The sequence below is a fragment of the Myripristis murdjan genome, chromosome 12 (assembly GCF_902150065.1).
Source record: "Myripristis murdjan chromosome 12, fMyrMur1.1, whole genome shotgun sequence".
Taxonomy (NCBI): Eukaryota; Metazoa; Chordata; class Actinopteri; order Holocentriformes; family Holocentridae; genus Myripristis; species Myripristis murdjan.
Genome location: NC_043991.1, coordinates 14,409,679 through 14,433,343, shown reverse-complemented (window position 1 = coordinate 14,433,343; position 23,665 = coordinate 14,409,679). Strand labels below are relative to the sequence as shown.

General features: G+C 39.2%; 4 protein-coding genes and 5 non-coding genes across 10 annotated transcripts; 1 reads left to right on the top strand and 8 right to left on the bottom strand.

The window, feature by feature from the left end:
• Nucleotides 1–1,314: 1,314 nt before the first annotated feature.
• On the bottom strand, nucleotides 1,315–8,399 carry kyat1 (kynurenine aminotransferase 1). 2 transcript variants are annotated; one of them, XM_030065364.1, is made up of 13 exons: nucleotides 8,074–8,399; nucleotides 7,943–8,001; nucleotides 6,225–6,372; nucleotides 5,273–5,422; nucleotides 4,819–4,905; nucleotides 4,527–4,652; nucleotides 4,201–4,321; nucleotides 4,028–4,104; nucleotides 3,834–3,923; nucleotides 3,135–3,321; nucleotides 2,320–2,396; nucleotides 1,890–1,976; nucleotides 1,315–1,769 (listed from the first exon to the last, which is right to left on the bottom strand). In XM_030065364.1, the coding sequence occupies exons 1-13, from the start codon at nucleotides 8,140–8,142 to the stop codon at nucleotides 1,710–1,712; spliced, it is 1,338 nt and encodes a 445-aa protein (XP_029921224.1). In that variant the 5' UTR covers nucleotides 8,143–8,399; the 3' UTR covers nucleotides 1,315–1,709. The 2 variants fall into 2 exon arrangements, with proteins under 2 accessions (XP_029921224.1, XP_029921223.1); XM_030065363.1 differs by having other exon boundaries at nucleotides 7,943–8,399.
• A 243-nt stretch (nucleotides 8,400–8,642) lies between these two features.
• surf6 (surfeit 6) lies at nucleotides 8,643–12,295 on the bottom strand. Its single transcript, XM_030065365.1, has 4 exons — nucleotides 12,082–12,295; nucleotides 10,766–10,984; nucleotides 10,510–10,592; nucleotides 8,643–9,875 (listed from the first exon to the last, which is right to left on the bottom strand). Exons 1-4 carry the CDS (start codon nucleotides 12,173–12,175, stop codon nucleotides 9,183–9,185), a joined length of 1,089 nt encoding a protein of 362 aa, XP_029921225.1. The 5' UTR covers nucleotides 12,176–12,295; the 3' UTR covers nucleotides 8,643–9,182.
• Nucleotides 12,296–12,311: 16 nt separating this feature from the next.
• Nucleotides 12,312–15,933, top strand: surf1 (SURF1 cytochrome c oxidase assembly factor). The gene is made up of 9 exons (XM_030065366.1): nucleotides 12,312–12,470; nucleotides 12,694–12,760; nucleotides 13,243–13,370; nucleotides 13,675–13,757; nucleotides 14,030–14,221; nucleotides 14,320–14,392; nucleotides 14,650–14,812; nucleotides 15,446–15,527; nucleotides 15,671–15,933. The coding sequence occupies exons 1-9, from the start codon at nucleotides 12,408–12,410 to the stop codon at nucleotides 15,735–15,737; spliced, it is 918 nt and encodes a 305-aa protein (XP_029921226.1). The 5' UTR covers nucleotides 12,312–12,407; the 3' UTR covers nucleotides 15,738–15,933.
• Nucleotides 15,934–16,863: 930 nt separating this feature from the next.
• rpl7a (ribosomal protein L7a) lies at nucleotides 16,864–21,211 on the bottom strand. The gene is made up of 8 exons (XM_030065837.1): nucleotides 21,152–21,211; nucleotides 19,682–19,802; nucleotides 19,331–19,480; nucleotides 18,930–19,070; nucleotides 17,978–18,057; nucleotides 17,584–17,714; nucleotides 17,113–17,182; nucleotides 16,864–17,006 (listed from the first exon to the last, which is right to left on the bottom strand). The coding sequence occupies exons 1-8, from the start codon at nucleotides 21,209–21,211 to the stop codon at nucleotides 16,902–16,904; spliced, it is 858 nt and encodes a 285-aa protein (XP_029921697.1). The 3' UTR covers nucleotides 16,864–16,901.
• LOC115369564 (small nucleolar RNA SNORD36) lies at nucleotides 17,811–17,887 on the bottom strand. The gene has a single exon (XR_003929172.1). It is a non-coding gene; the product is annotated as a small nucleolar RNA SNORD36 (small nucleolar RNA).
• Nucleotides 18,135–18,205, bottom strand: LOC115369571 (small nucleolar RNA SNORD36). The gene has a single exon (XR_003929179.1). It is a non-coding gene; the product is annotated as a small nucleolar RNA SNORD36 (small nucleolar RNA).
• LOC115369574 (small nucleolar RNA SNORD24) lies at nucleotides 19,157–19,227 on the bottom strand. Its single transcript, XR_003929181.1, has one exon. It is a non-coding gene; the product is annotated as a small nucleolar RNA SNORD24 (small nucleolar RNA).
• On the bottom strand, nucleotides 19,561–19,632 carry LOC115369572 (small nucleolar RNA SNORD24). Its single transcript, XR_003929180.1, has one exon. It is a non-coding gene; the product is annotated as a small nucleolar RNA SNORD24 (small nucleolar RNA).
• On the bottom strand, nucleotides 19,887–19,964 carry LOC115369570 (small nucleolar RNA SNORD36). The gene has a single exon (XR_003929178.1). It is a non-coding gene; the product is annotated as a small nucleolar RNA SNORD36 (small nucleolar RNA).
• Nucleotides 21,212–23,665: the final 2,454 nt, after the last annotated feature.

The window sequence follows — 23,665 nt, the reverse complement described above, 5'->3', positions numbered from 1 at the left end:
ATGAGCTGGAGCATCAAACACCTGATGTGAATTTTGCCGTTAACTCCTTGTTAGAGAACAGCAACTTGTGCAAAAAGTACTGAAACATTGAACAGTTGGACATGTGCATTCAAAAGTTTACAGAAGGTCACATTAAGTTCACCTGTAAAGGTTATAATGCATCTTAGGTTCATCCTGAAATTTCACCCGAAAGCTGAATATCCCTAACTTTTTGTGAGTAGTGTATGCAGTTGACCAGATTTCACTCTCCTGTAGAACAATGCATGTTTTCTTATTTTCTAATTGATTTACTTCTTGCCTAATTCCACATTCACAAATGCAAATTTACAAACGAAAGTCCACAGTGCTTTGAGTTCATGAAGGAAATGGAACAATAACTGTAAACAATTTCCTCTTCCCAAAAACAAAAAAGCTATCAATACCATTACTGTGCACAGCATTTTCAAATGTCTTTACGTGATTTTGTTGTGATACACTTCTGTTTTTTCATTTTTGTTTTATCTAATTTTTATTTATTTATTTTATTATTTTGTAAGGTGTATTTTCTTTTTCATCTCTTGCATTACACAAAAACAAAACAAAAATGTTGGTTGAAAAAAATGCTCTCCTTTTACATTTTTAAAGATCACATTTTAAAACATATTTGACCACTAATGAAAACGTAAAACTCTGTAATCACAAATTGCTAAAACAAACAAACAAACAAACTGTTAGCTAAGAATTTCAGATGAACTCCAAATAGTTTGCAGACCCTGATTTTTTCCCCTTTCTTTTCCTTCATTATTTGTTGGTCATTTAAAGTAATTTTTACATTTTTTTATACTGAAAGATATTTACAGCAACTTTTCAAATGAAAAATGTATGTAACATGTATACTTCATGTGCTTGACTTTTAATTTAATAAAATAAAGTGAAAAAAGTTAAAAAATGAACTGAACAAAAAAAGATGTTGACTTCAGTAATGCTCAGAAATATATATGCTGATTCAGCTGCACAACAAAGTCAATAAGAATAAATAATTAAATTAATAAATGAACTTAAACAATTTGCATATCACTGCTTCAACAGCCAAGCATTTTCTCATGATTTGGAATTGCATTTACAATAGTAACATACATTCTGGCACCTAAAATCAGTTTACCCAGTATACATCATGTATATGTTATTACCACAATGATGTAAGTTTTACTAAGAGTTTTTCAAGGCGTATGATATGATGGATTTTTGTTTTTATATTTATTGTGTTTATATTGATGGCTATTTGCCTCGTGATGATCATTAACTATATATTTAAAAAACAAAAAAACAAAAAACTTTTATTGCTATAAATGTGGATTCATTCACCACTTTATTTTCCATACAGTTGATGCCACTTGGTGGATGACAGAGATTTGTGCAATTAAAAGGTACAATACATCATTTAAGCAGATTAAAAATCCTGAGAAATTTTAACTCACAATGTACTTTTCAAATAAGTAGTCAAACATATCACTGACAAGTTTTATTTCCTGAAGTCTCCATATGAAGTTAATATGTGGAAGAGCTGCAGGTTGAGGTTATGTTGCTGTGTTGCTAACAGTACAGTGAGAACAATAACGGACGACTACGCCTCAGTTTATTTGATGAGCCAACCCAAAAAACTGTAATCGCTCAGTTAAATCTGGACGGATGGATAATGCAGAACTGTGTGCGTCCCAGTGCTGGTTATTTCACTTGCTCTTACTCCACGTTCTCAGGATGTCCTCTGCTGCACTCAGAGTTGAGTCCTCCTGTTAGAAAAACACAAATGTGAGAGAGACAGGCTTGAACTGACAAAGAGCAGAGGACCTCAATCAACTGCAGTTAACCATAAGGAGTCAATCATTAAGTCATGCTTCGGTTTAGTTTACCTTGACAAAACAAAAGCGTATGTAGTTTTCAAAGTCCTTTCTGTGCTCTGGACTGTAAAACGCTGAGACTGGAATTGTTGCCAAACCCTGCAGAAAACAGCAAAAATACAACATTGTGTCATTTTTGCAAAAGGCAATAAAACACTGTAGTAACTGCACTAGGAATATTTTCTCTTTTTAAGATTATTTTTTGACATTTCTGCTTTATTTGACAGTGATAGTAGAGAGACAGGAAGAGGAGGGGAGAGAGGGGGGACGACATGCAGTGAAAGGCCTGAGGTTGGATCAAGGACGCTGTGGCCAGGACTCAGCCATGGTACATGGTCTGCACTCTTATCTGGTGAGCCACCGGGGCGCCCTACTGGGAATACTTAATTTCCATCTTTAAATAAATGCCATTGAAGTATAAACTGCATCTGTAGAGGTTTACCTTCTCTTTGATTAGCCACTTCACAAATCTGAAGTCATGGGGTTCATCCTTAGTACTTGGGTCATTGAAGTCAACCTCTGTTGAAAAAGAAAACCATGTTAAATACAATTTACAGCTAGTTTCAGATATAAACAATTGAAAGACACCCTTTCACAGCTGAAGAACTGAATCATAATCATACTGAAAATAAAAACAACAAAAACAAAGAGGTGTTCACATGGGGGTTTACTGCAGCTGCATGTCTACAAATTGTTGGTTATAATGCTCCATTTGACACTTTTTAGCAGGGCTCCCACACTTACTTTGCTGGTTGCTCATTTTGTTTCTTCAGCTTAAATGTGCATTAAATGGTGCAATGCCCATATCCAGGACCATCTGTGTTTATAAATTTAAAATTAACCATAAACACACTACAAGATAGATATTTGATTTGATTGCATTAGTGTTAACAGAACTGACTGTTGTTATTGTTGTTTCATGGACTGCCAACTTCAGAGGATTTTCTGCTATGTTTACTGCACAGTGTCAGCATTTTAAATCACAATTAATTATTTCCTTGACTTGAGGTTGAGGTGTTTGGATATCACTGGTATGGCCTGCATGCCTCCCTTGTGTTACTTTTCTTTATTGTTCTGTGCTCTGTCATGTGAAATTGTTTTTATATGAAACTGATTGTGCTGCCGTCATGACCAGGACTCCCTATAAGAGGAGCAGTTATTCAGGAAAATAACTGCAATATATTGTTTGTCAAGAGAACTTTTGCCCACCCATTGTTGCATTGTCAACAGTCAGATATTCAGACTAGTGATACTCACTGACGGAAGAAGTGTCTGCTATCATAAAATATCCTCCCTCTGGCATGATGGGCTGCAAACCTACACTCTCAAGACACGAGGCCAGCTTGTTGCGTTTGTGGTGCAGCTGCTCGGGCAGCTGCTGGAAGTAGCTCTCTGGTGTCCCAAAGTGCTCATATTCTTTTTGGAAACCATGGGCCACTGCCTCCTGTTGCACACAGAAAAGGTCAAAAGACATCAGGTGATTTTTTTAACTGCAGCTGAATTAATATATGTAATCTTGGACCTGTTATAAAAACCATGAAATAAAAAATAGGGGGAAAAAAATCAATGCTTGCTTTTGTTCCCATATGGAAGGAGCATTGCATGCAGATAGCTGGCATTCATAGACACCAATATAATCTTTTGGTCTTATAATACAACTCATGAGTGATAAGAACATCAAATTTCACTTAATTTGGAGTGAATGACAAACATTGACAAAGCAAATGGTCTATGGTGACGTGCTCTAGTCTAATGATTTTAAGATTCAGCGGCACGGCACTCGGTCAAGTGCATATCTCAACAATACGCCGTTTCAAGATGTGCCAGGTCCAAATGCTGGAATGTCATCAAAAGTTAATAGTGTACTCCACGTCTCGCAACTGCATAATTTCATTATGTCACTAAAAATGTTAAGTGGAATTCTTTTTTTCTCATTTTGAAGGAATACTTGCGAACCTGAGCAGCTGTTGCAGTGTGGTAAACAGAGTTCTGATGGATGATTTTCAGGTGTTTCATGACACGCCCAGAACCAATAGCCCAGCCAACCTACCAAAAAAAAAAAAAAAAAAAAAAAAAAATAGAAGTCATTTGTAACATTAGATAGTTTATCAGGTTGCTTGAATCGTTTGCTTGAAGTCTCTATAAATCACCTTCAACCCTGTGGCGCTAAAGGTCTTTCCAGCACTTCCGATAGTGATGGTCCGTTCCCACATGCCAGGAAGGCTGGCTGCGAAAGACACAATCACACCAAATGATGTTAATAACAGCACTCCATACTCCACTCCATACATGTGTTTGTGTGCCTTCATCAGCTGTAACTCACCTATCTTCACATGCTTGGCTCCATCATAAGTCAGCCACTCATACACCTCATCAGTGATGCACACCATGTCATGCTTGATGCACAGGTCAGCAATCATTTGCAGCTCCTCTGTCTTGTACACCTGGACGGGACATGGGTTGGACAAGAAAAGACGTGTTGATGTGCAGGAAAACATCACAGCAATTCAAGCAACATAATTCCATGACACACAAAATTACCTATCAGCTGAACCAATCAGAACTTTTTTCTCAAGTTTTTTAAGCCGTCATCTCGGCACATCACTGCTTTACCCAGCTAGTTGAAAATCGTACTGGTAAATGTCTCACCTTGCCTAGTGGGTTGTTGGGAGTGTTGATAACTACGGCTTTTGTGTGCGGTGTGATTTTGCTGGACAGCTCTTCAGCAGAAAGTGTCCAGTCCCCACTTGACACAGTCTTGCCGCCCTCAGCTCGCTGAAATTATTGAAGTTTTATTGAAGAAATGAAAAAAAAAACTGCATCAGAGGATGTTCTATAACTTCAGATCCATGCAACCTATGACAATGGTCATATTGTTTATGGAAGTTACATCTGCATGTGCAAAAAAAACAAAAAAAACAATAAAACTGAAAGCACTCACTGGTCTCAAAGGTACATAAACAGCCTTTCCTCCAGCCATCTTCACCATCGGCTGGTAACAGTCAAAGAACGGTTCCACAATTATGACCTGAAAGCCAAATCTCTGTGAGCACGTTTTCTTTTTTAATCATAATGTGCACAGCCCGCTGAACTCAATAGTGGAAGAAACATGGAAGAAATATTGGTGTAACCGTATAAGTTTAAATTCAGTTTCTGTGTACGTAAGGGACGGCAACTACAGAAACACAAAAAAACCCAATTGTATTATATTGTTATGGGAGCTAACCTATCAGCTTTCTATTATAAAGCAAAAAGAACACATAATTTCATTATTTCTTCCAGTTTTGGTGGGTTTTCTCCCTCTGATTTTCATGTTTCACTTGATAAAAAGTTTGCTAAAAGTATTGAACAAATGCATAAATTTGACGAGAACGGACTTGGGCTGCGATTCTTACCTCATCCCCTTCATCAACCAGTGCCTGAAATGTACAGTAGAGAGCCTGGTAAGCTCCAACGGTGACCAGGATGTCATCGAAAGGATCAATCTCACGTCCCACAATCCTACTGAAGAACTTAGCCAGGATTTTCACTAGAGGGGGGTGGCCCTGTGGGAAAAATAGTGAGTAGAGCGTGACTGATGTATCAGTCGGACAATATTATCAGCCAATATCAGCCTAACACAGATATCCGTATCAGCGTATGTGCTCCAATATACCCCAATCCTTTTTTTTTCCAGAACATAATGCAGAAAGATGCTTTGAGTAATTTAGAAATTAATATACATATATAGACATTTAAATATCAATTTCTCTCTCTATATAGAGAGAAAGATACAGATAGATACATATAGATACAGATATACTACATATATAGTTCTATGTGTTTTTTATTTAGAGTTATTTTCTCTCAAGCATCTCAAGTCTCCGGTTTCTCCATTTTTCTGCATTTTTCCTCAATCTTTTCAGGTCTCAATGGCTTCTTCCTGGACCTCATCAACATCCTCCAAGTCTGATTCCTCAACATCTGACTCGTCTTCATCTTCGGTGTCACTGTCCAGCCTTGTTGAGGATGGCTCTGTGTCAGGCTCAAAGGGCCTTAGGTTTGTCTGGATGGCCACCAGTTTTTCAACCATTACATTCATGAGCCTGTTGCGAACCTTTGTGTGCTTGTTCCCAAACAGTGATATATATAAATATATATTCCCACTAATTCCGATGGAAAGTTTCACAGAATTTTGCAACCCTAATTTAAGATAACTTTTCCCTTTGAACATAACTCTTCCCTTGGGTCCGTTTGAAGATTTTACTAGCAAACTAAAACATTTGTGAATATAATTTGCAGGCAGAAGCAGCAGGCATTCTCACACACATCAATAAAAAGCATGTGTAAATGTTCATTCCCACTTACAAACCCACGCGTGTACTGGTACATCGGGCATCCGCTGCTCACTGCTTTACAGAAAGCATCCTGAATGTACTTGGGTGGGGAGAAGTCAGGAAATCCCTGCCCAAGGTTCACTACTTTGTAGTCCGCAGCCAACTGTGTGAATTCAACCCTGTGGATACAAAACAACTGGTCAAACTCCGCAAGATGTTTGTTCTCTCAGGAAGAACAAACTATAACGAGCAATGTCCATTTCCTCAACAAAAACAAGAATTTAGTGAAGAAATCATGGCTACAGATAATGAGGTTGTCTCATCCTTTGAAATTACCTGTCAGTAAACAGAAATGAGGTGGGTCAGTCGGTGTCCTCTGGTGCCGTCTCTCTCACACACAAGAAACACGCATACCATACACATACCACAAAAATACACCTTTGGAAGCACAGAAATGATGTTTTTGTGCCTAAAAAGGCTGTTTCTTTTGGCCATTTTTGAGCCAAAACTGCATCTTTGGAATGCCAGTATAATGTTATGACACACTGTAACAACTGAAAAAGAAATCATTTTAGCTTCAGGAAGCAGAAAATTTGTTTTTAATTGCAATAAGAGAAGTTTCTGTAGTTAGTCAACCAAATGAAAAGATTTGCATGACTCCCCAAGGATGAAGCAACAGTGTGCTGTGAGGACAGTGCAGTTAGGGCTGCTGGAAATGGGGCCTTGTGATTATATGTAACTTCTGAATTAAAAAAAAAAAAGAAAAAAAAAAAAAACAGTAACTACAAGGTGTTGGCTCTATTTGGATCAATTTGATGCTTAGTATTATTGTTCTGTGGTTTCTGGACTTTTGCTTCTGGACTCTTGTGTTTTCTTTTGATTGATGTTTTTTGGTCTTTATGCGTTTTGTCTCATGTTTTATGTTTTCTCAGTGTTTCAGGTGTCTAGTCTTCTGTACTCAATTACTGTGTCTCTACTGTTTCCTCCACAGTCTTGTCAGCTCGTTCACCCCCACATCCGCCCTGCGTTGTTTCATTAGTCCTGCCCTTGTGTTTTCCTTACTTTAGTTTATCTTGCCTTCCAATTTACTCACATTTTTTTAGCAGTTGGGATCAATTTGACCCTCGTAATTTAAAACTCCAGAAAATGATTGAAATAAAAACTTGCCATACCTTCTTGTAACAGCTTTGTGAATAAAAATATCAGTTTCCTTCAATAACAAAACATCCTCTGTGACTCCAAACGTTTGAACAGCAGTGATATCTGTTCAAACTCACTGCATTAACTGATAATTTTATTCACACAGCATTAAATTGATCCAAAAAGAAAGAAATTGCTGTTACTGTTTGAAATAGATTTTTTTTTTTAACCTTTTCAACATCTTAATTTTCTACCACACTGCCGGTAGGTACTGTTTACTACTGGTATGTTGGTATATGCTTTTGAGACGTCATCATTACGTCATTACGACAATGTTATAGTAACTACTCCTTGCAAATAAAAAATAAAAACAACACTGCACTGATAACTGAAACCAACACTGTCTTTTCTCCACTATATATGCAGTATGTAATACAATGCCATTTCTAACTTTGAGTTTCGGTTTAAAAATGTCCAAAATCAAAGTTTTCTCTGGACACAAAACATAAAAAGCTGTCGCTCCAAAACTCTGAACGGAGATGTATCAGTGTAAGAATGATTTAACAGCTTTGTTTGAGTCCTATCAGGTCAGCCAGATCAATCACTCACCAAATGTTTTTATCGACTCCCTCGACTCTGCGTGCATGAAGTCGTCGCGACATGATCACCTGCAAGGCAAGCAGATTTCCAAGCCCGCTGTCTGTCAGAGCCGCTAGGTTTCCTCTGCAAGGCGCACTCACCTTCTGATCAAGGCTTTTGATTAAACTCTGACCAATTACAGCCAAATCCGACGACAACACCCGTATCATTCCTGTCAGCTCTGATAACGGTGGGCCGGCATTACCACAGAGACATTTCTATATCTCTGGGCATTATCTTAGACACAGACGCGACACTGACAGATACAAGTCCGCCTGACCCTTTTCCCAAAGGCGAATACCCGGGGCTCAGCTATGTTGCTTTCCTTGATTTGCTACAGAGGAAAATGACAAAACACGTCCCTTTAAAGTTTATTGTAACTGGATGTGTTTCTTACGACCCTTGAACCTCCTTGTGTTTTTATTTCAACTTCCTGTGTAGGCGGGGCAAGATTTAAAAAAAAAAAAAAAAAAAAAAAAAGGTGCTGCCCCACACTGAGCACTTACTGCACTGATCCTGAGTGACATGTAAAAACTAAAATAGTCTTTTTTTTTCTCCCCCCAACAAATTTCTCTTGGTCATATCTTTGACAGTTAAAAAAAAAGGTTTAAGTATGATATGTGGTGGGGATGAAATTCCTGCATCTGACATTAGAGGTTTCCATTCAGTGTGTCATTATCAAGGGTCACGTTTTATTGGCCTGAATAGAACACACTGTTAACTTTGTCCCACACAGGACTAGGGCAGAATACATGCAAGACTGAAATTTTTTTTTGAATCATGTACATAATCTACAATAACTGCAAAAAAAAAAAAAAAAAAAGCAATGAGGGCAGAGATCAAACAGGGCCATTCATTCATTCAGACCTTTGTTATTTTACAGTGGGAACACCTCAATATTGATATTGTGGCAATATTGTGGGGATGACTACTGATGCTTTCATGAAATACTTACACAAGAGATTTTTAGTAATCATCATCATCAGTAATGTGGATTTGATAGCCAATCAGGGAGAGGCAAATAATAGAACAGCTACAACAGTCTAATAAGTTCAGAAAACTGCATTTACTGTAATGAGGCCTTGTAAAAAACAGGAAAAGACAACAGATATGCCATATCCTGATATCCAAAATCCCAGATGACATCTAGCCTTATAATCACAATACTGATATAATATTGATGTTGCCCAGGCCTCCTGTCCTTCCTGCTCTACACTGCAGCCTTCTTCAAGTCCTCAGGCATCACTCTGCCCTTCTTCCTCGCCCGCTCCTTCTTCTTCTCTATTTTGCCCTTCTTGCGCTTCTGTAAATTCCTGCGTCGTTTGTCCTGCCGTTTCTGCATCTTCTCGACGACGCCCTCGCACCGCTTGTCCCAGCGCTTCTTTATCTGCTCGCGCCGCTTCTCCTTCTTCTTCAGAGACTCTCGCAGCATGTCCTCGTTGTCTTTTATCTTGAGGCCCTCAGCCTTGTACAGCACGTTGGTCCACTTCATCCTCTCCTCCAACTCGTGGGCCTTGCCCTCGTCTTTCTCCCTCAGCTGCTCCAGCTTCGCTTTGCGCGCCTGCACACGGCTCAGGAGCTGCTTGTAGTTCTTCCCCGTCAGCGGTGTCAGGTTGCCCTTCACGCTCTTTTTCTTGTTCTTCTTTTTCTCCATTTTGTCCACATAGCCCTCCTCCACTGTCTCCACCTTGTTGAAGACGATGGCTGTCTCATCTCTCCTGCTGGCGGGGGCAGCAGGTGCAGGCTCTTCTTGTTTAATCTCGGGCTGCAGTTCTTCACCATTTTTTTCCGCCCGCTTTCTCATCAGGAATTCTTTCCTCTTCCGCTTCTTGCGCTCCCGTTCCAGCTTTCGTTTCGCTCGCTTTGCCTGGACTGCGTCTGAGGACGGATCCTTTGGGGGTCCCTGTTGGAGGTCATGCCACATGTTAATACAGCACAACATGCATTATACGGATACTTATTATACGGATACCCATAAAAGCAAACACTTTGAGTAAAATGTGTACTTCACCCATAATTTTACTGATCACTTTTACGACTCGTACAAGGTTAGTTTCAGAATATACAGCTGACCTCCTGACCTTCTGAATGCGCCTGAATGCCACCTGAGATGCTCTGGCAGGTCATTCCTGGCCGTTTCTTGGTCAAACCTCAAAACTAAAAGGCCTTTTCTGCTGGAGCTGCTCACGTGTGGAATAATGTGCTGGAGGGGATCCAGGAAGCTACCATGTTCAGTGCAAAATTCACTGTAACTACACTACCTCCACTTTTGTTGTTATTTAGTTGTTCATTTTGCTGCTATAAAATCCATGGCTGCACTTGTGAAGTCAATGCAGCCCGGTCACTCTAAGGTCAAAATAGTATTTTCAAACAAATGCTTAGCATTTACTTTAATCTGCATTGGCTATTGGGTGGGTGGAGTTTACTTTGTCATGACAATTCAGATATTTCCAGCTAAAGTGTTTGTGACAGAGAGAATAAAGTATCATGCATATTATTTCCAGTGATTGTCTAGATCACGTTTAAATGTTACATACCTGCCCCCTGGACTCTTCAATCTTCTCATGTAATCTCTTGCGTAAAACATCTACTGTGGAGAATTTGGAGTCAGCATTTCCCCCTAGGAAATCGAAAAAAATAAAAGGTGAATGGAGAACACTGTGAGTGACTTTTTTTTTTTATTCAAGAACAGAATAAAAAAAAAAGAAATGCAATAGTGAAAGACAAAAAAAGAGTGAGTCCTTTTCTCTACTGGGTGACTGCTGCACACACAACATTACAGCATTGCCTTACCTTTGGGTGTGTGTGTGTTTTCTGCTGTAGCTGTTTTAGCTGTGGAGCCGTTCAGTTTGCCTGCAGTCGGACCTTTCTGTGCTGCCGGGCTAGAGGAAGGTTTCTGCTGTTGTTTAGGAGCAGGTGTCTTCTCACTGGCGCCCTTTTCTTTAAGCGCTTTCTGTTTCCGTTTGTGCTTCTTCTTGGGAGGACCAGCATCACCTTTACCCTTAAAAGGAACTACACACAGACACAAATCACACATGGATTTGTTACCAACCTCCAAAATGTCAGAGAAAATAAAATTAATGAACCTATTCCTCAGGGTGCTGAGTAAAAAGGCTGCCATTTGTCAATTTTTACAGACAAAACTGCAATTTAATATTTAATAACAATAACAATTTTAATTTCACTATTATTTCACGGACTAGAAGTTAGTATACAGAGTTATGATAAAACTAAATCATATCAGATGGAGATCCCTGAGATTACATATTATAAAATATAAGTCTGCAGCCTGATGTGCATCAAAGTAAATGCACCAAGTGGGGATTTTTTTTTTTTTTTCAAGATCCTCCTTGTTGGTCTCTTCACCCCAGATCCAAAGAAGCCAACATTTACCGACAAAGCTGTAGCTGTAGCTGCCAGTTTACACTACGGATGGTTTTGGAATAAGTAAATCTGATAAAATGGAGATCACTCAGACTACATCCTGTTCAGTATGGGTGCAGAGCCTGAGGTGCATCCATTTGGTGGGTCCTTAACACCAGAGCTCTAAGTAATGACTATATCATTAACATTTATTTATTTATTTATCCATCCTTTATTTACCAACAAGACAATACAGCCTAAACCAGGGCTAGGATCACCAGCACTAAGCACAAAAACCAACAGGATGTTGTAAGTGGGCTATATCAGGCAGTGACATTGCTCTGTAAGGACAGTATGCATGGTCAACAACAACACTGCTTTAAATGTATCATTAAATTGTTCATTAAAGTCTAGGTACACACAGATGATGGGGTGGTGTGGAAACGGGAATGTGAAAAAGTTTTGGCCAAGATTTTTGTGCATTTTCCTTGTTGGTGTCCTCAATAGACTAATATTCCCAGATCAGAGATACCAAGAGTTACCAACACGGATTATGTAAACTACACAGCCTGGCGTTTCCTTTGGCCGCGTATCGCGTAAAAATGAACGCATCAGGCACTTTTTTGCTACATTTTTCTGCCAAAATCACAGTATGAAAATCATCATCAACTTGTTTCCATTTAGAGAACAGAAAAACACGCACGTTCCCCACAACAGGAGTTGAAACAAACTTGAACAACATTTACCGTATGGCCTCTTCTTTGCTTCTTGACTTCGCTGAGCACAGACTTTACTGACGAGGCTTTGGATATAAGAGTCCTTCGACGCGAGAGTAGCCATTTAAAAAAATATATATCTACCCTTCAACAAAGTGCAGCGAAGCAGACATATCAGGATATCATGCAGTTTTGTACACACGTGGGTAGAAAATAACGGGGCGTGGCTTGTGAGTAAACCGGAACTGGTAACACCCAAAACAGTCCCCCTTTCAGGAGGAACATGTTAGTTATGTAGCTGTTATGTAGTCGGCTGTGTCGTCCATTCACCACGCTTGATACCATTTTTAATCAAAATGACTTCTCTGAAATCGATGCTGGCTTTCTCCACCAAAACGCTGGCGATAATAAAGAAACACGTAAGTTGTCGCAGCCCTCACAACATTTTATTTTGTAAAAAAAACTTTCCACTACAGTCACTACACCTTGTGAATGTCACTTTCTTCTAATGGCCGAACCACCCGCACATTTTGAATTGGGCTTATTTTATTTTATAAATGCACGTTCGCTTTCTCCGCTCTGCTGCAATTTATACTTTTGCCATTTACAACTTTTCTTAATGAAGTCTGGTTTGGTCTGCAGTCACACGTCGTTTACATCAAGAGGACTCTGCTGCTGTCCAGGCTGCCTCCTCTCAGATCAACACAAGGTAAACACATCTTTATACCAAATATATCGACCGCGATGCGATATACGATATGAATATGGTTTTGCACTTTTTAAGTGCAACAACAGTGACCTTAATAATAACAACAGGATGAAGAAAATGCAGTTACTTAAAGTGTTTTATTGATCAGAACAGACCAACCACGGTCTTAGGCTGCATTAAAATAAATAAATAAAAAATTGAAATCATTTTTTTTTTTGCTGCAACCTCTGCTTGGACACAATACTTCAACAATATTGTATGTGTAACAACAATGCAAATTGAATAGTCTCGAGTAAAACAGCAAAATAATACCTACTGGATGTAGAAAATGCAGTATCATCATCATTGCATTTTGAGATATTAATATTGTCCAGCCCAATTATGTTCACTGTAATCTACGTAATAATGATACACCAGAGTCCTGATTTACACTCCACAGATGATGATTGAGCTGCCTTGACGTGTATTTTCTGACTTTGCAGGCAGGTTGGTTAACTTTGGCCGACAGTGCAGCTCCACAGCCGCCACAGCAGAAAAAGGAGAGGACTCTTTTCTCAAATGGTTCCTGCTGCTGATTCCTGCCACCACTTTTGGTCTTGGAACATGGCAGGTGAAATGTCTTAAGTGTGATGTTGCTATTTTATAGTGTGGGATTTCTATCAGGATCACCAAAACCTAGAGAAATAGAAAAAAAAAAAAGTGCAGTGTAGTGTTTGGATCAGGGGGCAGTGCTGAGACTGCAGTAGAATACACCAGATGTTCCTCGTTGATCTCTAACATTCAGAAATATCTGGACTGTTCCTGTCTTTGTTATTGACCCAGTGTTTATTAATAAAAAATATTAATCTAAGCCTCTTTAGACGTTTTAGATCTCTGGTACGACTTCACTCATGATAGCTGATGCTTCTGTTAAGGTGAAGCGACGCCAGTGGAAAATGCAACTGATTGCTGAGCTGCAGAGTCTTACCGCTGCTGAGCCTATTCCTCTTCCTATTGAGTAAGTGCATGTAAATATATCTACACAGATAACTTATGACAGTGAAGCCCTTACACCTTTGTGCATCCATTTGTTTTAGTCAAAATGAGTAGCTATTCTGCATCAGTCTACTTGTTGGGTAAATGCATATTCTAGATGAATCCAACCCACTTTATACTCACCTATACAAACTTTAAAATATTCTATATTTATGCAAAGTATAAAATGTATATGTTTACATTTAGTGATGTACCCATTCAGTGTATAAACATGCTCACCATCATGTCTCCTAGCCCACTTGAGCTGAACAACCTGGAGTACAGAAGGGTGAGGGTGCGTGGACGCTACGACCACTCGCAGGAGCTTTACATCCTGCCCCGCTCCCCAGTCGACCCGGAGAAGGAGGCCAGGGAGGCGGGCAGGTTATCCTCCAGCGGAGAGACGGGGGCAAATGTCATCACCCCTTTCCACTGCACCGACCTTGGGTGAGCCGCAAAATGTAAACTGCATGGTTTGGTTGTGATAGTGATCTGGGCAGCCTAAAGTGAGACCTCTCACTGATCCTCACTGCTCCTAACTGCAGCATCACAATCCTGGTGAACAGAGGATACGTCCCCAAGCAGAAGATCAAACCAGAGACCAGGATGAAGGGACAGGTAAACACATCGTGTCTTTGGGGAACTGAATACACATAAATGAACAACATCCTTCAGTATTTGTAGAGCTAATATCTTATTTACAGACAACTGAAAGCACATTTTTATAAAACTGGTATTCATTTTTGCTGGGAATCTACTGTCATGTGTGAATTTCACAGAGTGCTGCAGGAATTTGTTCATCCCACTTCACTCCACCTTCACTTCACTCTCTTGGTAACTGTCAAACAAAAGTTAACTGTATTAATGCCTTGCAGGTGGAAAGTGAGATGGAGGTGGTTGGGGTAGTTCGGCTGACAGAGACTCGCAAACCCTTTGTGCCCAACAATGATGTGGATAGAAACCGCTGGCATTTCCGTGACCTGGAGGCCATGTCCCGTGTAACCGGAACTGAACCCATCTTCATCGATGCCGACTTTGGTAAGAGCTCAAAAACAATGACGTTGGTGCAGGTCCTTGAGAAGCCTGGATTTCAATTTAACACATTTTAGGCATTACAAGTCCTTAAATTGTCCTGAATCTGACATGAGTGTGAGGTCATAATTCCAGTATAAACATTTGATCTGATTTAGTCAAGTTCTCCTGCATCATAGTCAACATTGTTGATGTTATAAAACCCTAAGCCTACACTCAATCTGTTGCTTGGGAAAATGCTTTTTCCAGATTAACTGAGCTCACTTCATACTTAAATCTAAAGATGAATTCAATAAAATCCTATTATTTAGGTGGTTGTTCTGTGGAAAATGTACTGGGATCATTAATGTGGGATGGGAGAATCATTACATTTCCCTATCACTTACCTTGCTGATTCATTTGAACAAAATGTTAATAAAATCTGCCTGAGGTATATTTATCTTATATCTGCAGATATCTTGTCCAGTATATTTTCACTTGACTACATTGTCATTGTTAATGTGTTTATTATGCAACTGACTCGGTAGAGTTTTGCAGAGAAGTCACAGAAATCTGCACCAACCACTTTGATGAAGCAACAGATTACACGGTACATTAATAATGTACATAATGTTTACGACTGCACATTGTCTCATGCAGCCAGCACCATCCCTGGTGGACCAATCGGAGGACAGACCAGAGTCACGCTGAGGAATGAACACATGCAGTACATAATGACATGGTAGGTGGGAGGTTTCAGTTTTCCCTCTCTGAGATTGTAAAAATACCTTCAACCCCACATTTTCTCCTGTTAATAATCTCGATATTTACACAGTGGCTGATTAAGTGTGTCGCCTCATTGCTGTAAACTGTCTGTTTCTCCAGGTATGGTCTGTGCGTTGCAACGTCGTACATGTGGTATGCCAAGTTCATCAAAAAGATTAAATTGTGAAATGCTCAGCGAGATGATTGTGTGAAACCTTGGATGCATAATAATATCAGAATAATTTAATCTGAAATGTTGAAGATGGAAGCCTCCAGATGGGCTTGGTTATCATTTTATGCTTAGAGCATTCATTCACTGACAAACATGTAAATAGTTTTGGATTATGTTCTTTAAATGAGTATTAAAATAATATAAGAACTCATTTTGGTGTTATTCCTCTATGTGACATGCAGAACGTTCTCAACTTGTATGTTATATTCTGATGTGAGCACTTATTATAGAAAACAGATTTTAAAGGAGATGGTAACTACTTGTTTCATTTAACTTTGCATCTCTCATCTCTTTATCAACCCATTATTTCCAAGTTTACCACAAATGTTTTGACACATTTTCAACAATTCAAGGAGCAATTCAATGTGCAGGATCTCTTTTCAACAAATGTCTCCTCATTATGCCAACACATATGGCCCCTACTGAATGTTTATACACAGAGCTTCCAAGTATTCAGAGTGCATCTCATGTTTTGTTTTCTAAATTACCAATATCTAATTGGCAGGGTTCATAAAAACCCTAGGAAAGATGATTTGTAGGACTTAGAAAAGTAATTTAGCACCAACTTTTAAAGACTGACCAGCTTTAAAATGTAACAAGATCAATAAAATCACAGTGGAAGCTTGGGATTTAAGTTATGCTCATTTTACCTCCAAATACCATCCATATTTCTGGTCAAACCAACTGCATATCATTTCAGCTTGGACTGGAATTAAGTGTCTGAAATCCAGACAGTGACATTGAGAACACACCTAAGTGGCAACTGCAAAAAGTTCCTTCTGGTCATGGAAATTAAGCTAAAATTCCCAGAAGTCACTGAAAACCACCCTGAATCTGCCAGCTTTTATAAATCACAACTCCACGTCACTTTAAATTCACTCAGTCCTGAAAAACGGTCACAGATCATCCTTAAGGCATTGCAATGGTCAATGCTACTTTTCAACTACACCCTTCCTTCAGAATGAATTGTATCCCCTGCCCAAACATGTTCATTGTTTTGCTATATTGCCATTTTCCTAAATATATTTTTTAAAATGATTGCAACAATTTATTTAGTTACAACATTAAACAAGGCAACAACTGTAGTTTTCAACTCACTTTTATTTTAAAATGAACAGTTTAACCAAGCTTGGTGGCCAGTTCCTTGGCCTTTGCCTTCTCCAGCTTAGTGATGCGGGCTGTGGATTTGGGGCCCATGATGCCACCACCCCAGTGACGACGGATCTGGAAAACAAGTTTGGATCAAGTTAATAGTGCACTTCTGTCTTCGTCATGACCATGCAATTGTGACATTTTACGAGCTCCACAACAGAATCAAATGAATGCTCACCTCCTCGTATCTGTCATTGTAGTTGGTCTTGATGGCTTCCACAAGCTTGGCAAGTGCACCTTTGTCCTCCCTGGGAAAGACAACAATTTCAATAACACTGTTCACACACTCACTTTGATATCTAATTGAAGGACTCAAGTGATTTTCAAGTCCTGCTCGGTAAATTTTAATCACTTGAATTTAGCACGTTTGAGGTGAGACATGATACTGGTCAAAATTGTTTACTGTTTTATAACTGCTGGTATCAAACAAATTGGGATTTTCCCTCAGGATGTGAAGTTCTATTAGAACTGATGAATTTGAAACAAAAAATAAATAAAGGAGTTTTCAGTCACAGTCAGGCAGTCCTACATGTACGACAAGTATAAACACTGATGCAGTGGCAAAATCTGAAGCAACTTTAACACAAACGCTATCACTGTACACAATGTTGTGCGTTAACACTGGTCTGTTTGCTGAGTGCGTACTTACGGGTTTATCTGTGTGAAGGCGACTGAAGTGCATGTCTTCCTGTGCACCAGTCTGCCCAACCTGGCCTTGCCCTTGACGATGCAGTAGGGGACACCCATCTTGCGGCAAAGGGCTGGCAGGAAGACAACCAGCTAGAAAAGCAGAAAAACCTTTAAGTCCAGGTATGTATGTTTATAAAAACATCTTTAAATCTTGATGAAGAAAGTCTTTATAGTTTGGGTGTGGTCTCTGCTCAGGGTTAAAAAGCTCGTATGTTTTGATCCACACAGAGGATTCAGGTGAAGAAATTCAGACATCATTGCAAGCGACCACTTCTGCACACTGGACCATAACAAGAACAAGGGGCTCCATGCAGCCGTGTTCTGCTGAACTGAACACATTAACTGGTTTTTACCTCAATTGGGTCCACATCGTGAGCAATCACCACCAGCTGGGCCTTCTTGCTCTCTACCAGGGTGGTGACAGTGTTCACACCTGCAGGCAAAGAAAAAAATTAGTCCCTATTCCCTTTCAGTAAACAGTGTGCCTGGAAAAAAAAAAAGATTTTGGCCAGTGCTCAGGGTTAAAAAGCTCTGAAGAATCACGGCTATATCAAGTGAAGAAATTCAGGTCATCACTGCACCCAGGCCAAGTCACTTTGATTGAGATCAGACTTTAATTTAGGCTGAGATTTATGAATCTTGTGTACTGCAATCTTGAAACCCATCGGCTATCACCTGATGTAAATTTAGCCACAGCCAATTCTTCAGGTGTGCCAGTGTAGCAAGAAACAAGATGGAAACATTTTTATTTCTTTTATTACATGAGCTGAAAGTGTCTCTACACAGTGTACACTGATACTTTTTGTATCAACGCCTCAGGTCCAGGTACATTTCTGCCTTTGTGTTTTGCCTCTTTAGCTCCCCACACTGACTGTTTACCTCAGGGGTGTCAAACTCGTGCCATGGAGGGCCAAGAGGCTGCAGGTTTTCATTCCAAACAACAACTCCACCAGGTGATTTCACTGATTAGTCCCGCCTCTCTGTTTCGAGGTAGGGTGATCAGTGAAATCACCTGGTGGAGTTGTTGGTTGGAATGAAAACCTGCAGCCTCTTGGCCCTCCATGGCACGAGTTTGACACCCCTGGTTTACCTCCATAAAAATGGTCAGTTTTCAGACTACAATGGAAACAAAACCAGAACACTTATGATATCAAAATCTTGTCCCTTGCCAGCCAATTCTATACATGTGTATTTATATATATTTTTTGGAGTTTGTGTGCTGATAAAAATAAATGTCCAAGTTTCTCTCAATCAGCTAATCTAGCGCACTTCACAGGTGAAAGCTTCTGGTTATGTGTGCCTCACCTGCACGCAGGACGGGGGGTCTCTTGGTGGGGGTGTCTCCCTTCCCGGCGGCCTTCTGCTCAGCTCGGGCCAGCAGCCTCTGCTTCTTCTCCTGCTTGGTCTCCGGCCTGTACTTGTGGGCCAGCTTGAACAGCTGTGTGGCTGAGGAGAGAAATTATGTTGTCACTTTGCAATCTGTCTACTCGGTGTGGTGTCAAAGGAGAGAACCTTTATGTGTTTCATAAAACCGCATCAGTGATCTTGGTGGAAATGTCAGCACTGCTGTTAAGATAGCAAATATTCTTTCACATCATTTGCAAGGCAACACATCAGCTAATCTTCAAAAATGACAATGAAAAAAACTAAACTAACCCAGATCCCCTCTTAGAGACGACTGTAAACAACGTGTAGGCACAGCTTACCAGTCTGACGGTCCAGAGCCTGGGTGAACTGGTTGATTGCAGGGGGAACCTTCAGGCGCTTGTACAGGATGGAGCGCTGCCTCTGCAGGCGGATGTAGCGAGGCCATTTCACAAAGCGTGTCAGATCACGCTTGGGCTGGATGTCCTGGCCTGAGAGAACGGACAAGGCAGTGTTTACCATATGTGATCACAGTAGGGTTAAAATGTTTGTTTTTATTATTATTAATGAGTGCATCAGCGATCTTGGTGGAAGTTGTCTACATTGCTGTTAAGATAGCAAATATTCGTTTACATCATCTGCACTGCACTGGAGACGGTGTGATCCTGACTCCTGGCTCTGCAGTTACTTACCAATGCCAAAGTTCTTTGGCCTCTTCTCAAACAGGGGGTTGACCACCTTCTTGGCCTCGTGCTTCTTGGCCACAGAAGGGGCAGGTGCCACCTTCTTCCCCTTAGCCTTCTTTCCCTTAGGCTGTCAAAACAAACACATATTACAAGTACATCATTAGAGTATTCTCTAAAAACCAAACCCTAGTTGACCTGATTGTCGTTGGCTTTAGCTCAGGGTTAAAAAGCTCGTATGTTTGAATCCACACATGTGATTCAGGTGAAGAAATTCAAAACATCATTGCAAAAGCCATTGTGTTTTCCAGTTCCAGGCAGACTCAGCCTTCCATTGCAAATAAAAGCACATTTTGAGTTACTTCTTGTTTGACTGCACACGCATTTCTGTAGTCAAGTTATACTGGATGATTAAATCTCCAACAATAACTGTGTGGATGAAACAATTTATCCCTTCTTTACTTGAGTTTTAACTAGCCTAGGGGGACAGTTTTCCAGCCCTGCTCTGTCCAGATTAGTGTGTCTGGTTGCATGTGAAGACCCATGTGGCATCAGTCCTACAAAAACAGGTGAATGCTAGCGCTTCCCCAACCTTTCCACTATTCATTGCTGACTTGGTTTATTAACCACAGGCAACACCATGCGTCTCCATTAAAGTTAGCCTATTTTGAGAGCCATGCATAACAAAAATCAAGGGAGAGCTAGCCTGGTTAGCTACCGCCTAGAACTGATTACAGCCATTAGGAGCATGTCTTCACTGATGACAAACACCTTGCTGCATTAGCTTGCTGCATTGCTAATGTATTAGCGAGAAAAGAGACGAGATTAACCAAAAATATAATTTTAAAAAAGTCACCTTTAAATACAATTAGCATTTTATCAACGTCACCAGGCAGAAGTAGCGTCCGTTCCTGTTACACTACCGGGTGAACACCCGGATAAACATGTTTCAAGACTGGTGCGACCTTTTTCAACTCATTCTGACATTAAACAAGAACTAATTTCACTTTACGAATAGCTACAATTAATATTCACGAAGAATACTTGAGGAGAAACTGGCGAAAAAGTCCACTAAGACGTGTTCACAGACGTTAGCATTGAGTTAGCCAGCTAGCTGAGTGAGAGGCGTCGCAGGGATCCTCGTACCGGCAACACCGGAGACAAATCAAGAGATTATATCAAAAATAACGACACATCGACACACAATACAACGCTGAAATGGACGGGCTGACTCTACACTATTGATTAATGCGACCGATGGCGTGGAAAGTGTATGTACAGATAGATGCAAGTGGATGGAAACAACAAAATTTCTCCCCTGTGAGGACTTGGTTGTGCACTCACCATGTTGGTTCAGACAGAAAGGAAGAACGAAGCCGTGCGGGGTGGTACAAGTATCGCGAGACTTGCAGCCCCGTCGGCCCACCACTGATCTGAGTTCAGATTTAACCACTACACATGTGACTGACAGACGTGTACAGACACAGCACTGACCGACCCAGAGTCTGTGAGCCATAACGGGGGCTCTCCGGACGTCATAACCAATGGACGGTGATAGATTTTTAAAATTTGCTTTATTGATAACCAAGACACAAACAGGACAATTAACTTTTTTTTTTTTTTTTTTTTTTTTAAAATTAATTCCTTTATTAGAATAAATTTCAGTCAGCTAGTGTAGATGTACATGTACAACAAAAAACGCTGTGAATATACTTTAGTAGAAAATAATATAAAAATAAAATATCAACCAATTACAATTAACAAAATCTATCTATCTATCTATATCTATATAGATAGATAGATAGATAGATAAAACCTTTGAGGTCTGCTGTATATATATATATATATATATATATAGGTAGGTAGGTAGGTAGATACTTTATTCATCCCGCAGGAAATTCACATTTTCTTCAGCAGTATCCACAGATTACAAATTAAGTGAATAAAAAAAAATAGAAATAAAGAATAAGATCTAAGTATAACAGAATAAGATCTGAGTACAACAGAATAATCTAAGTACAACCCAGTGTGCAAAAAGCAATGTGCAAAAAAAAAAAAAAAAAAAAAAAACGTGTGCATGGGTGTATAAAATGTGCATAGAGGTAGGTCAATGTGCAAATTTAGAAGAAATATACAGTATACACATGATAAATAGCCGAATATACAGTATACACATGATAAATAGCAGAATCTACACTATACACATGATAAATAGCAGTAAGCAATATAGACACTATGAACCGGGATTATAAAAAGATAGGAATATGAACAATTTCAACAGAAGTATTAACAGTTAAACAGAAGTAATAACATTTAAACAGCAGTGGAATATATATATATAATCAAATGAACCATATAAGTGTCATCTGCTGAAAACTTGCAGTTAATAAACAGAAATACTACACCAGTCTTTCTGAGTAAGAAATCTTTGTCTATTTTTTTTTTTTTTTGAGAAAGTTGAGAATTTGAATTAATTAACATAATCAGTTAAGAGTTACTTTAAGAAATCATCGATAAATTAATTAAAATAGCAATTAATAACAACAATAAGAATAATACCCAGAATAATAATACAGACATCTAGTCATTAACGTGACCCTGTGCTCTTATGTTACTGTTCATGCGAGGTGCTAAGGTAAAGAATACATGTTCATATAAATTAATTACTGAAAATAGATAATGGTGTAAAACACTAAATAAATAAATAAATAAATAAAAAATAAAACAGCCAAAGGGATGAAATAACAGTGAAAATAAATTTTACAATCCCATCTTGGAATTCAAAGGTACTAAAGAGGTGAACTTCAAGATGCTGGTATTATTATTGATCATATGATCTCTACGCCAAATATTTTTGACTTGTAGATATTACAGATGTTGTATAGATATTATATGATTGTGATGAATATATGAATATAGATATAGAAATTATATGCAGTCCAAGGATAAAATGTGGATTGTCTTTGTCCCTATCCGTTTTTTTTAAAAAAAAAACCAAAAACTACATTTTTTTTTTTTTTATTGCAAAATGAATTGGACATAATAACATCAGGTCAGAAGAAGAAGAGGAAGAAGAAGAAGAAGTAGTAGAAGAAGAAGAAGAAGAAGAAGAAGAAGAAGAAGAAGAAGAAGAAGAAGAAGGAGGAGGAGGAGGAGGAGGAGGAGGAGGAGGAGGAGATAACCCAGAGACCCTTATGAGGATAAGTGGCTTGGAGAATGAATGAATGAATGAAGAATGAATGAATGAATGAATGAACATAAGGACAAAAAAATTTTCCACATTTTTTTTTTTTTAAAACCTCAGCCCAAAAATAATTTCCTGATTACAGAAATCTGGCAACTTGCCTGCAGGCAGGCTTTGTAAATCAGTGCTCAAACTGAGCTCAACGCCTGCAGGGACCAAATCTGAACTAATTCCCTACAAAGTTCCTCTGTGATAAACTTTTGCCCTGCACTCAAAACAGCCAGTGAGGAGACACAGCCTGTAAACACAAGAGCAGAATAAAGCACACAGAAATGAGTTAGAGATCATTTTCTGTTATCCACATGGTAAAGATGTTACTTTTACTCCTGTCACATCAAATCCACATATGGTCTGTATTGTAATGTTAAAATTCTGCTTTATGACCTAGACCTAACATAAGCACACCTGCAGCAGAGCCAGAACCACTGACCCCTGAAAAACATGATTCCCCCATGAACTTTGATGTATAAAGGTGGGTGAGTGGGGGAGATTATAATTTATTCAAAGACTTACGTAGGCAGTCAACAACACACATAAAGCACCTGACTCAGGAATTTGAATAACAATTTTTATTATATTCATCTTCTGGTGGTTTAAATTCCTGGAGTCAAACTGACACCAACGGACAAAAAAAAAAAAAATTAAATTTGAAGGTAACGGGGGTTAAACATAGATTTACAGACTGAATATAAAAATAAATAAGTAAACTTTTTTTTTTTTTTTTTTACCTTGTTAGGGGGACGCTTTTA

Bases quoted from the DNA above. Each gene is read 5' to 3' on its own strand.
- surf6 (XM_030065365.1), bottom strand. From the start codon at position 12,175: ATGGCTACTCTCGCGTCGAAGGACTCTTATATCCAAAGCCTCGTCAGT. The intron at 10,985-12,081 runs GTAAATGTTGTT...GTCTGTGTGTAG, and splicing joins AGCAAAGAAGAGGCCATACG to TTCCTTTTAAGGGTAAAGGT. The intron at 9,876-10,509 runs GTATGTAACATT...GACCTCCAACAG, and splicing joins TTGAAGAGTCCAGGGGGCAG to GGACCCCCAAAGGATCCGTC.
- surf1 (XM_030065366.1), top strand. From the start codon at position 12,408: ATGACTTCTCTGAAATCGATGCTGGCTTTCTCCACCAAAACGCTGGCG. The intron at 12,761-13,242 runs GTAAACACATCT...CTGACTTTGCAG, and splicing joins TCCTCTCAGATCAACACAAG to GCAGGTTGGTTAACTTTGGC. The intron at 14,222-14,319 runs GTGAGCCGCAAA...TCCTAACTGCAG, and splicing joins TTCCACTGCACCGACCTTGG to CATCACAATCCTGGTGAACA.
- kyat1 (XM_030065363.1), bottom strand. From the start codon at position 8,142: ATGATACGGGTGTTGTCGTCGGATTTGGCTGTAATTGGTCAGAGTTTA. The intron at 4,906-5,272 runs GTAAGAATCGCA...TTTGGCTTTCAG, and splicing joins TGGTTGATGAAGGGGATGAG to GTCATAATTGTGGAACCGTT. The intron at 1,977-2,319 runs GTAAACCTCTAC...TGTTTTCTGCAG, and splicing joins AGTGGCTAATCAAAGAGAAG to GGTTTGGCAACAATTCCAGT.
- rpl7a (XM_030065837.1), bottom strand. From the start codon at position 21,211: ATGACGTCCGGAGAGCCCCCGTTATGGCTCACAGACTCTGGGTCGGTC. The intron at 19,803-21,151 runs GTACACGTCTGT...TTGTTTTGACAG, and splicing joins GGTCGGTCAGTGCTGTGTCT to CCTAAGGGAAAGAAGGCTAA. The intron at 17,007-17,112 runs GTGAGCATTCAT...CTTGTTTTCCAG, and splicing joins ACAATGACAGATACGAGGAG to ATCCGTCGTCACTGGGGTGG.